The following is a 13,708-nucleotide window of genomic DNA, read 5'->3' on the forward strand; positions in this document are numbered from 1 at the left end:
TGATCAAGCCACAACTTGCTATTACATCCAATATTTTTCACCATCTTCCCTGTCACACAAGATAATGTGTCCTACTGGCCAGAGCTAGGCCTGAACTACTATCGCAGGCTTCTGGCTGTCTAATACAAGGCAGATAGCTTGTTCAGTTGCCCAACCTGTAACAAATGTACCAAGTGTAACTTGGAGTTCCCCTGAGGTTCAGAGTCATTTAACTTTCCACATCTGAAAACCCAGTAAGTCCCCTAATTTTCAGAACTAGCGATGATTGAGCAGTTACTAAGGGCAAACTACTCATCATAGCCATCTAAATCTTGCTCTTAATAGAGATTTTTGCATGCTTGAAATGTTGTTGTCGTATCTGCTTGCTTTCTTTGAGGTGTAGATAACTTACGGCTCATGTGCAGGAGAAATTCTAGGCATTGCTATCCATAGTATGGAGCCTGGATTTTCTCTGCATTAATATTAGATACAGAATTAAATCTGTGACACAGAAATCTCTAGCCTGTGGCTGCTCAGTGGCTTTCAAACTTGTACTAGCTTGTTATGCAGTATTGTTCTCCTGTAGCACAATTTTTGTGCCTCCTTTCTCCAGTAAAAAAGGCCTTGATTATTGAAAAATCTAAACAAGAAGAAAGTTGTCACTTAGAATAGGTCGTTAAGCGCTTTTTTTGCTGTGCCAACATCTTATTTTATGTTGTGTTTTATGCTATACTGCAATATGACCTGCAAGTGGCATGAACTGATCTTGATATAGTACAAATTCTTAGGGCACTTTACCTTCAAACTGTTTAGTTAAAAACAGCTTAGTTTGGGGATACAAGTTGATGCAAATAAGAAACACAATCTACCATAACCAGCTTCTTGTACCGGAAGATAATTGACTCTGCTGAGGGAATATTTCTTGATAAGCTTGTGGGTGAATAGATCTTCCCAGGATTTAGGCCAAAAATTACTACCATTTGATTACACTGGGTATTTGAAGAGTTTTCTGATTACAGAATTCCTATAGCTTCCTTTCACTGCTGTCTGGGAAAGACCATGTTCCCTTCCTGCAAGTAATGCACCTGGACTCGGTATCCAAAACCATCTGTCAGGCAGTGTTCAGTGAGTACACCTGACCCTTCAAGACAGGTTAAGTGTATATGTTAAGAGGCTGCTCATAGTACAAGGAAGCCAGCCAGAATATATAAATTACTTTGGAAGACAGTCACAGGTTTTAAAAAAAAATATTAAATTAAAGCACTTTTTTCTTTAAACTATGAATAGAATAAAGGAGATAAGCACTTTCTTCAAAAACTTTATACAGGAAGATTTAGACTCATCTTAAAAGCCTTTTTTTTAATTGGGAAGGATACACTTTATCATTCAGCATCATATCCACCATTATTTGTTGTCAGCATATGCAGGAAAGGTGTTCCTTTCTCAGCTCTTTCAAAATCAAGCTGATTCTAAACAAGCTGACTTAAAGATCACTGCTGTCTTTGCTTTATTTTGGGACACCCAGAGTTGAGAGGCTTGGGTGTATGGGGAAGTGCTGGGATTTAACACTTGAGAGAAAAAGGCTTTGGGGAGGGGGTGAATCTTGTTACTTAGGACGGCATAGCAAAGATGGAGCCAGGCTCCTCTCATCCTCCATAAGGTAACAGGCAATGGATTCAAGTTGCAACACAGGGAATTCTGGTGAGATTTTTTTGGGGAGGGAAAACCTTCACCATGAAGGCAGTCAGACACCAGACTGATTAGGGCCTAGAGAGGCTGTGGGATCTCAACTACTTCAACATGCAGCTGGACAAGGGCCTGTGCAACCTGCCCTAAGTTGCCCTGCTTTGAGTGATTCCTTCCATACCAAATTATTCCATGATCCCATTCTCTTTATTAATTGGATATATTTTGTGTAGTTTTTATGATGACAGGACCACTGTTGAAGTTGTGTTAGTACCAACAAGGTAGTCTTCATAGAATAGTTTGGGTTGGAAGGGACCTTTTTAAAGCTCATCTAGTCCAACCCCACTGCAGTGAGCAGGGACATCTTCAACTACAACAGGATGCTTAGAGCCCTGTCCAACCTGACCTGGAATGTTTCCAGGGACGGGACATTGACCACCTCTCTGGGGAACCTGGGGCAGTGTTTCACCACCCTCACTGTACTTTTTTTTTTTCCTTATATCAAGTCTAAATCTACCCTCTTTTATTTTAAAGCCATTATCTTTCCTATAGTCCCCCTTTAAGTACTGAAAGGCTGCAATAAGATCTCCCTGGAGGCTTCTCTTCTCCAGGCTGAATAACCCCAACTCTCTCAGCCTGTCCTTGCAGGAGAGGTGCTCCAGCCCTATGTTTTTGTGGCTCTCCTCTGGACCCACTCCAACAGGTCCATGTCTTTCCTTTGCTGAATGTTCTGCAGTTTTACTGTGGAGTTACAGTAGCAAAGGCCAGAGACTGAGTTCCACTGTCTAAAAACTTACCTTCCCACAATTGTGTTTATCTATAGTGTTCTGTAAATGGGGCAATGTAATCACAAACCAACTTTTTCCCCTCCAGCCTCCTTTTTTCCCTGTTCACCCCAACAGTTCTCTTGTACTCAGGTAATTTCTATTGGAAACATCCTCTGGAAGCTGCGAGGAAGACTAAATGAGTCTCTCCTGTTCCATAACCTAAATAAATCCTCCTTACACAGTGTAGGGTCTTGATCATGCTTTCCGTGTGTGTTATTTTAGCCTCTGTGTGTTTTACCACCACACAGCTTTTGGTGGTTTTTAGTAGGTACTGATTTACTTTGTCTTCCCCCTGTCTCTTGGAAGCAGCAGAGATTTTCACGGAGCTTTTGCTATGCTATCCTTGTAATAAGAAACCAGAGCTGCTGCACAGTGAGCTAGGTAGCTTGCTATATCTTTGTGTTAGGCTTGTACTGTGAGGCAAGGGAATATTGCATGTAACTAAGGTTAATCCCTTTTAAATGAAGCTTTGTTAACGAGATTAATCCTAAAACTGGTTCACAAGGAATTGCTTTTTTAAAATTCACTTTTAAAACTGAAAAAGATCTGATACCAAATTCACAGGATAACTTGGATTAAAGGGGGACATCAGAAGGGCATCTAGCCAAATACACTGTTCCAAACAAGGTCAACTATGAGCTCAGGCCAGGTACTCAGGGCTTTGCCCAGTCTGATCTTTGAAAACCTGAACTGGCTAGTAAGGGTCAATTTCTTTATGAAATGGCTCAAACCCCTGTTATTTATGAATTTTGAGTTTTCGTATACATCAAATCAAGAAACTGATTACAAAAGCCAAATGGAAGATTTGGAGAGATGCCTTAGTCTTGTTGTGTAGCACTACTGCTGTACTTAAAGCTCTGCCTTTTGCTACAAGATGCTTTAGTTGATCCTGGGCTTGTGTAGCTCCAAGTGAATTAAGCTACTTTTGTGTTCAGTCTGATGCTTGGTAGTGTGTTTAGGCTAAGAGCCAGGACATTCCTAATGCCAGGTAGGTGATGGGTCATATCTCTAAATGCCTCTGTGATCATGAAGACTTGAAGTGTGGGTGTACTTCAAATTAGACACACCAACTGGTTTCCTGCTTGATTGAAACTTTCTACATAAAGTTCCCTGTAGATTACTGGAGAGGACCCCAAATGCTCAGCTTCTCAAACTTTTAAAGTATGTGTTGTATTTCTTAATACAATACTGCACCTGTTCTCAGAACAACTTAAACCCTGAAGTATTTCAGGTAGTGTATCTTCTAATGTGGGTCATGGTTTTTAACTGTAAAGAGGTTTGAAAACTGATGACCAAATGTATTATGTAAAGATGTTCTACAAAAATTCATTTACCCTAGAAATCTCACTTCTATTAACATACCTGCTCATCTCTGAAATCAACACAGAGCTCTAATGAGTATCCCACCTTGGGGTGAGGGTGAAAGAATATAAGCTAAGCAAATGTGGTATGGAAGGGTTACCTGGATCTTTGTGAATCAAGCTTCCATATCTCCCTCCTCTGACCCCTTAATATATGGCTGTCTCTCCCCTTATGCAAGGGACTGTTGTAGCTGACTTGTCATGCTTTGTAATGGAGCGTGAATGCAGCTAGATGAAATCTAGGGGTGTTTTAAAACCTTTTCTCAATAACTGAGCTGTGGAGGGAAGAATTAATCACGTAGTAAGCATTTTTCCAATAACTATCACACATATGCTTGTAAGCTTCAGTCTTGGTTGAACTCTTGTGCAAAACCTGACATCTACTGGTGGGAACCATAACTGGACTCTTCTCAGTGTAGAAGTATGTGCTGAAGAGCCTGTTTTATTGAAGTTCCAGCCCTTTTGGCTGTAGGTGTTGCATTGTACCTTGCCCTAGAGAAAATGGTGTTTAAACATAAATTCAAAAGTCTAAAATTTCTGTGGAAACTCTAACTGTAATATACTTACACACAAGCATGGTATTAATAAAGGTGATTGAACTTTCAGTTAACTGTATCTGCTTTGAACACATGTATATTGGCCAGATGACAAACTTTGTAGGCTTACATTTTAGACTAACTTTTATAATAGTATTAAAGACTTTATATAGTCTTATGCTGATTAAAAACATCTAATTTTTTTCTTATGTCTTTAAAGGCTTGCCATGGATGTACATCTGTATCCAAATGTGATTGCAGTGGAGTAAAAGGTGAAAAGGTAAATATCTTTTTTTTTTTTTAACTGGCAGACCAACACACAAACCACTGAGCCACATGCCAACTTCGGATAACTGAAGCTTAGGGATGATAGCTTTTGCTTCGTGCTCGTATCTAACTTTCATTGACTGTAGTGTGAGCATGCACCGAAGGGCACAGCTGTTCTAACAACTTCAGGTGTTGAGTCAGACCAACTGGTCCATCTGATGGTGTAGTGTTTCATATCACTATTTTTTGAAAAATGGGGAATGATGGCACGAATTTCTCCAGTTATGTGGGAGTAAAAACAAGACAAATTCTAGCAAAAATAGAAATATTCCTATTTACTGCCAAGACCTGCCTACACTGACTAGTTAGTGCAGATGAGCTAAGGTGTGGATTGTACAGTAATGGCTATGCTAGTAAGGCTTTAGTGGGAATTTAAAGCCAGAGTGAGTGTGGGCTGCCTTCCCCGTTTTCTTGTGCTGCCTGCTCGTGTAGTTGAAACTCAGTAATGTGCTCTGAACTCATGCTGTTTCTTACGCCATAACTTGTACAGCTCTATACCAAGGTGACTGCTTTTGCTGTCAGCTGGGCTGTGGAAGTGACACAGTTCAGATAAAGCTTTCCTAATATACATAGCTGCCACCCAAGTAAGCAGCTGGTTAATGGCCAAACGTGTTCTTGGACTAAGCAGAGTAAAAACCTTCCCCAACCCCCAAAAAACCACAACCCTGTGTGGTTCATTCAGTGCAACAGGCTGTTTTGTGCTGTCCAGACAGTGCCCTAAGGCCAAGAGATGCATGTTGACATCTTGGAGCTTTCCTGCTTCCATGCAGCTTTGACTTTGTCTAGCTGCCCAAGCTCAATATATCTGTGCAGTGCTTTGTTTCCATCACCATTATTTCTTATTGCTTTACAGTTTTATCCTTTGAGGAAACAGTACGTGCCCAGCATTGTTTAGTGACAATGCAATGTAGGTACACAGCTCAATATTTACCTGAATTGAGCCTTTTTCCAAGTGTGGGAGCCTAGTTGTAAGTAAATTGTGGTTAAACAGTTCCCCTGGAACTACTGTTGTCGCAGGGAATTAATGAAATATGATCACTGCAAGGGGCAGAGACTGCCTGAAACACTTCCACTCTTGATCTTGTAAACAGTTTGCTTGAGATACAATGGAGTCTTCTTAAACATGTGAACTGATAAGAGTTTGATAAGCCTGTCTTATCAAACCACTTACCCTATCTTAACAAGGTTCTAGAAGGGCTTCTGTGCTCCAGATTAATTTCTGACACATTTCAAAGGTGATTTTTGACATTGCATAATCAAGTGTAACCTCAAATGAACAAAAGTAATGCAAAATAATCGGTCGCTGCATTGGCACTATAATGTGCTGATGTAGAATTTTACTATTGGCTGAGTTGAAACAAGGCAGATATCCAAAATGGAGCTATGTGGATGGCAGGTGTGGCATGAAGAGTTACTCTGAAAACAGGTGAGGTCATTCCCTGGCATTTAGTTTTCGTTCATCAAGTATATTCCCAGCTTACATACCTAGTGAAGAACAGTATCCCCTTGATAGCAAGGTTTGAGTTAGATTTGGCTAGACAAAACAGGAACCTGGTCGATACGTTCCTGCAGGATCTTCAAATGCAGGTGGCCAACCAGGATGTATCCTAACACTAGCCACAGGACTATTTCAGGTTTAGTTTGAAGGCACTGAAGCATTAGGTTTACATTCCCAATACAATTGTAGCAGGTACAACCTTGGAGAACCTTCCTGTAATTCCAAGTTGGCCTTTTTCTGGACTAGTGACAGCTATTTTGTGAATTCAGTGAGCAAATGGGTGTTATCTGGCTAGTGTGGATAAGGAAAACCTAGAAGTAAATTGTCTGGCTTTCTAAGTAAAATAACTATTTTCTCAGAGTGGCTCCGTTTTCTCTTTATACTACCATTACACATGCAGGGACCATGACCTACTTGATACATTCCAGTCCTTCAGTGTCATTTAATGAAACTGAGATAGTCACCTTTCTGTGGTAAGGACTCTCTTGGGACTGTTTGTATGGAGTCAGAGGGACCTTTTTATCCAAATACAGCCAACAGCTAGAGCCTATGAGCTTTATTCAAGACCAAGCTCTCAAGCATCATTATGTATTGTGGGTTTTGTTTCTACTCCTCTAGACTGCCCTAGCCAATTGTGAAGAACTGCACAGGCGACTCTTCCGCATTTAGTTTCCAACCTCAGTTGGCCTTTTCCAGTGTTAATTAGAGGAAGTCCTGCAGAAGAGTGAGAAGCTTGATAACCTTTTGTGAAAATGAAGTGGGGAAGGAAAAAAACCTCCAGTAAAGTAACATCAGACCAAATGTTTATACAAAGGTTTTGCATATTCCTGGAAAATTCTTGGGAGGCTGCAGATTGATCAAAGTGTAATCTTTTATTAAAACTTTAAAAAAAACCCCAGCCACACAACAACCAACCACCAAAACACACACCAACCCCAAACACAAAAGAAAACGGCTTCACCTATGGTAAGACTGCTTTCTCTGCCTTTTTTTTTTTAGTAACTCTGAGCCCTCTTAGGGAAGAGGGTTGTGTGTCTGAGACTCCCACTTATTAAACTGATAGATATAAAGCAAGTTTGCATCCTTAGAATGGAAGATTCACTTTGAAAATTGGGATCAATGATCCATTTTCCACCTAAATCAAGGTAAACACAGTGTAATCCTGAGGCCAGATGAAGCCAGAGGGGATTTTTGTGGTTGGTTTATTTTTCTTTTAAACAGCCCTTCAGAAGCTTGCAGACCATCATGTACATTATGTAAAGGAACAATGAAAAGCAAGGCTCATATTTAAGTATGATATGGTGCCAGTGGAACTGGTTTGATCACACATGCACGCACCCCACTGTGTTCATTGCCCTATAATTACAAAGCCCTCAGTATTTGGCATACTGATGGATTCAGCAGTTCAGCTTTGGGGAACCACAAGAGTTCTCTGTCACTGACACCCATAAGGCTTTCTCTTGTAAATGCTTTGGTTTTTTTCTTAGAGCCTTAAACTTTTTCTAGAGTCTTGTACTACTATAGTGTACCGCTTATGTGTTTAAGTTTCCAAACCTGATAACTATCTTCAACCCAGCTTTCTTACAAATGTTATCTTTATTCAAGTTGAGTGTAACCTGCTGCTACAACAATGTTTCAGGCTTCTGCTTTGTATTTGACATTTGGTGTTTCTGCTTCCTTCTCCAGTGACCTCTGAACCAGGAGTCAAACTTTATAGCTCCTTGCCTAATTAGTGTATGAAGAGCATTAGACAAGGAGCTGTTTAAATAATCTCCCCTCTTTGATTCTCTCACTGAGAGTGTGAAAATGTACTTGTAGAACTACTGGAAGTCAGGCGTATGGAACCTGGTTCTGTACTGAGAAGACAGGAAAAGCCTTGTCAAATGCACTCAGCTGAGCCCTGCGCTTCTGTTCCAGTGTGTTTCATTTCTGGCCCGCAACCAGCTTCTGCATCCAAGTTGCTGTCCACTTGCATTAAGTCAACTAAGAAGTGCTGCTTTGTTCAGCTTAGCTGAGCCTGACGCGTTCCTTTTGAGACTCAAAAGTAGCCTTCTTTCTAAGCATCCTAGCATTCCCTTCAGGATATCCAAATTTTAACAGATCAGGTAGAGCAATACAAATTGAACTGTAACAAATAGGAAAACTATTTTCTTGTCTTGCCTTGGGGAGCCACAGCACTTAGTTTAACACTGCCTCTGCCATGAGCCTGTATAGGATCAGTAGTCTGGTATCTGTTGAAGAATCATAGTAAAGCCCGTACAATAGCTGATGAAAATCAATGCACTGAAGTTTTCTTCCTCTACTCAGGCCCACCTTACTAAAATTAAACATAAAATGGATAGTGTAAAATTCAAACACATCTAAAATAGTATAATGAAGAAATTATAGGAATTTACTGGAGAGGTCAGTAAAAATTGGTTGCAGCAGGGAGCCAGTGCGCTGTAACTTCAGTAAGCTGCTCAGTAGTGAACTAGATCTGGTAAGAGTATTAAAACTCAAGTAAATGATTAAGCTACTGCGTACAGGTGCTTATAGGAACTGCTCTCACTTTTCAACTGGAAGAGAAGCATATAATTGCTTTTCAATTAAGGATCTGGATGATGATAGGGTTTTAAACAAATATTGCTTAGCACTTTTGAGATTAACCTGCTTTAATGTTTAAAAGCTAGTTTATGAGTAAAAGCTAGCAAAAGAAATAACCACAATAGACACAAATGGAGCAATTTCTAAGACAAACCAGTAAGACTTGTAGATCATTGGGCTGGTTTTACCTCAGCTGAAAACAAGATCCAAAGATGCTGATAAGATCAGATCTACAGATGCTGGGGAAGAGGAAGGGGCTGGTGCTGAATCTCAGCTGCTCCAGCTGATGAAGACTGACAGTCAAAGGCTACAGCAAGCAAGCTGCATGCCTGTCAGTCACTAAGAGGGCAAGTACCCCAAGAAGGCTGTGATTTTGTGTTAAAGCAGTAGTATGTGCTGCTGCTGAAATAGGCTTTCATACCTTCCCTTAGCTAGGTATCCTTATTTCTCCTCTGGGGCTTGTGTGGCCATGTTCAGAGCTGTCAGTGAACTGATCTTACTCAAAACAAGTTTCTTTAAGCCAAGTTGGTTTTCAGCCAGGTTGGTTTTCAGCCTGATCGGTTCCTTCGTGCAAGTTACGTTGCAGCACAACTATTTGTGTAGCTGTGATAGAAACATGTGGCTTAAGGTGGGAGGGACCATGTTTTTTGGAGCACCTGAGGTAGTCTCCCCTCAAAATAACTGCAAGTACATTATGCTATTTTTGATGAGCAGGACTATTGCGTTCTGCCCATTCAAATTAAGTTGAACAAATAGATTAAGAAGCTGTTTTAGTTACTAAATATGGTTGGTCCATCGCCTTTTAAAGGAGAACTTCAGAAGGGGCCGAGTTTACTGGGTTTGTTGATTGCAATGTAAGGGGTGCAATTCGAAAGACTCAGCTGGGTTGCATGTTCCTAATATATGATCCTCATACAAGCCCGTCGCCTGGGATTCTGGCAAGAACAGCTCATAATATCTGAGCTCTGAAGGCATTTTAGATACTTCTGCCTTTGTAAGAAATCCATACCCCTTACAACAGAAGAATATCTTATTCTTGGGTTATTTGCGTATATATTCTTAGAGCTCTGAGTCTCAGAAGAAAATTATAAGTATGTCCTCAAGATCTCCATTTTCTTCTGCCTTTATTATTGTAAAATTTAGTACAGATGTGACCCAAGCTCAGCTTTTCTTTTCACTATTGGATACAAATTGCTAAGAAACAGTTAAAATTTCTCAGATTTTAATCACTTTGTCAAGAATAATTACATGACTGGTGCCTGTCCTTCATGAATGTTGGCCTGAACTGCACTAATATGGCCCTGTATTCTGAAAGGTTTACAACCTTGGCAAATGTCCACAGACCATTAAACCTTGATTGTTTCATCTTACAAAAGGGGTGACAGATGATATTCTGAAGAAATCTGATGTATTTTGAAGAATACAGGTTATGTCAGAGGGGTTTTCTTCATTGCATTAAAGTGTATCTTTGACACTACTCTTTGTGGCTGGTTGGTGTGTTTATTTTGAAGGCAGTATTGATTAGATACTGTAGTCCTAATTCTGTTAAGTCAGTGTTCTTCAAGTTGAGGGAGAATTTATGTCAGTATTAGAATCTCAGGCAGCTGTTCTTTTCACCCTATTGTTTAGAAAGGGAGAGAAGAATATAGCTGTCTGTTGCATCGCTTCTTTCATGCTGTACATCTTTTTATGTTATTACAGACATTTGTATGTGAATCTAGTTTTAAGTAGCCACCCATGGTTAACTGTCTTTGAACTCTTTCTGATGTTCAATGTTTTCATAGCAAGGGCAGGAAGCAAGTATGTGCCTCTTGCCAAATGTCACAGTCAGGCTCTCATATGTATTTGAGCATTGAAAAGGGCTATCTAAAAAAAAGAACAAAAGAAAAATATTCAGGAAATCAGGAGTTAGCCTTTTATTTTTCCACAAATATACCACATCCATGTAAATATCGTGGTTTCTCTCCTCTTAATTTCTTTTTGTAAATGTTTAGATTTCAAGAAGAAATTATAGAAATGTAAATTACTTGTGCATGCTTTAAAACTGCATCTATCCCATATTTCTTAAATACTTGTAAACTATTATTAGAGTACATGGAACTATGCCAAATTTTTCAGTATACCTATTTAATTGACTATATCTTGCTGCAGTTTAAAGCATAATTTTAGGGTGTTTCCCAACTATTTTTTTTTCTTTCTATCCCCCAAGCAACAGTCATGTTCAGCCTTATAAGCTGATAGTTTTGCCACATCTGTGTAGCTGATTGAGGGCAATTGCATTGCCAGCTACTCTGGATTTATCACTAAATGAGAGCAGAATCTAACTCTTCACCCATTCCCCAGGGAAATGATGGGTTATAGCTGATGCATCTTTATTCTGCTATGGAGACAATCTGTACTTTTAAGACTGGAAGATGGGATCTGAGTTGACCTAAACCTTTCCTATTTGTTTCTCTTTAGTAGCTTCTAGTCTAAAAAAAAAAAGTATCCAGACTTCCTCAGCTCTTTCTGTGTGAGTGAAGCTGGCTAGTGACTGTCAGGTTTTGCTTCTATAGGAAAATGCATTGCACACTACCCAGGGACTTCAATCTCATTATATCCCCAATGATATAGTGTCCTTTTTCGGCATGAACTTTTTGGGGAAGACTTATTTTAAGTCTTCTCAGTTTCAGTATGTTCTTGCAAGGCAGCAGGCAGTTCTTCCTGGCAAATTTGTAGCATCTGAAACTTAATGAAAACAGTATGGCACATGCAAGGTGTGCAATAAGAGAGGTCTGGAGGCAGAAGCAATGTCTGAAAACTGTTCTCACTTATGGAATCTTTCTATATACTATTGAAGTAGAAAGCAATTTAAAAAATCCCCCCAACATCATCTGGATTCCAGAGAGCTGGATCAGCTTGTTTTCTCGCCCTCCTCAGCTTGCCCATGTTTCTTTCTCCAACCATTTTTATGATCAAAAATAGCAATTATAGTGCAGCTATTTCCTCTGTAATGAGTTTGATTAAGTTCCCTTGGGAAGTGTCTGGTGTAATCCCTAAGCTGTCCCCAAGTGTAGTCCTTCATCTGTTCACTCTTGGGGGTAATTTGCTGGCAAACTACACAGGAGCTGCTCTGGCAATGGTTTCCTCAGGCAAGGCTCTCATTGTTGCTGCTCACTTTCAAAGTGGGCTTGGAAAATACTCATTTCATAGTTTCAATAGTGAAGTTTACTAGTAGCGTCTGCCTCTTGTGTTTCTCTTGCTTAACTGTTTGGCTTCATATGTTTCACTTTAAAGGGCTTGGCTTCCCAGTTCTGTGACTACTTAGAGGGGAGACCTCAGAGCAGTTGCATTTTACAGAGCAATTCTTCAGCCTTAGATGATACACAAGGCAAACTCTCTGTTAAAAATCTGTTCTAGTAACCATTTGCAGACGTTACTTTCTCTAACAAAAATATGAAGAAGTGTGACCAAGTTGAGATTAGCAGGCATTGTGTAGCCTGGCTAGGGCCTGACACATCTGACATGCCTCTTGTATACAGGTGTGTTTCCTTAGTGTGCAAACATGGTTCTTGCCAGAGCTTGCTCTAAATCTGGCTCTCTCTAATGTTTTCCTTATCTGGCACTCCCAAATTCCTCATTCTCTCTCCTCCAGGGACACACTAACCCTTTCATATCCTGGCCTGAGATAGTAAAACTCCTCCAGTCTGGCTTTTCAGATGAGGTAGCATGCCAGCTGTATCGCTCCATGCGCAAGTACAGTCCGGCGCTTTGTGGGCAAAAAGGCAGCCTGGACCCTGACTGTCAAAGTTAAGCTAGCCTCAATTTATGATGCAATTTCTGTATTTCCACAGGGGAGAAGAGATGTTTATCCTGTATAAGAGAGCAATATGTGACCTACAGTAAAGGAGGAGTATGTTTACATTTCAATTAATAGGAAACCAACTTTAGCAGACGAGTTAATGAGCTGCCCATTCCTATCTAAGGAATCCTTGTGAGTCTCACTGTATAGGTAGGACTAAGTACAGCTCAGTTGTTTCCTCTGTAAAATTGCAGCTCTTGCTTGCACACAGCCTTTAATCTCTCATCCAAAAGGGTTTCCCCTTGCGTTTCCAAGGAAGCAGTATAGCAAGTACTGGAAAAGACTGCAGGAAGAGAAGCCTGTTACTTTCTCTGAAAATTTTTGAGATCTCAGCGTCTTGTGAATGTTTTGAATGCAAATTCTAAGTTCCTGTCCCCCACAGTGGAACACAGAGCATGTACCTAAGCAGTACAGTGAGACAATCAGGATTTAAGAATGAGACTTAGCATTGCTGTCGTGCTCAGCATCCAGCTGCTTACAGCAAATAAAGGGGAGACGAGCAAAGCCTTGATATTGCGTTTTGCATATTGTGCTCAAAGCTGCAGCTAGGTGCTTCCGTCTGCTTGCAGCCCCCAGTCTTAGGTTCTCTGCTGCTGTCTTCTTGGAGATATGAGATTGCTGATTCGGTTCTTCCGCCTGACTGAGGAGAGCTAGGCAGGGTGTCCCAAGTTCCTAGAGAGTGCCATAGCTGGGAGACTGCCAGATAATAGATGTGGGAGCTACTACTCCCATTCTTGCTGAAGCAGTGCAAGGAAACAAAAATTCAGGATGAATTGGTTTAAAGAGAATGTGCAAAAGCCTGCACAACTCAGACCTCGTGATTAGGGTGCTGGTTAGCATTAACATTTCTTTGGCAGTTCCTGTAGTTGTCCTGAAAAAATAATTGGGGTAAATAAACAGAAGGGGTTTTTGCAGGTAGGAACCAAACCTACCATCCAAACTAAACCTATCTGTAGAGCAATAAGGGATAATGCTGAAAAACTGCCTGTTTCATAAGCAGTTATATATGCTAGTTGATGTAATGGAGCCGTAGGAAATATCTGTTTATGCAGTTGAGGTGTACCATAATA

The 13,708-nt window shown here is 40.4% G+C and overlaps 1 protein-coding gene across 1 annotated transcript in view; it reads left to right on the forward strand.

The window, feature by feature from the left end:
- Positions 1-13,708, forward strand: part of COL4A5 (collagen type IV alpha 5 chain) — an 86,770-nt gene that overhangs the window by 21,283 nt on the left and 51,779 nt on the right. Inside the window, exon 2 of the mRNA XM_064463341.1 lies at positions 4,610-4,669. Coding sequence (XP_064319411.1) covers positions 4,610-4,669 — 60 coding nt within the window. The remainder of the gene's footprint in view (positions 1-4,609; positions 4,670-13,708) is intronic.

This window comes from Phalacrocorax carbo, chromosome 11, assembly GCF_963921805.1.
Source record: "Phalacrocorax carbo chromosome 11, bPhaCar2.1, whole genome shotgun sequence".
Taxonomy (NCBI): Eukaryota; Metazoa; Chordata; class Aves; order Suliformes; family Phalacrocoracidae; genus Phalacrocorax; species Phalacrocorax carbo.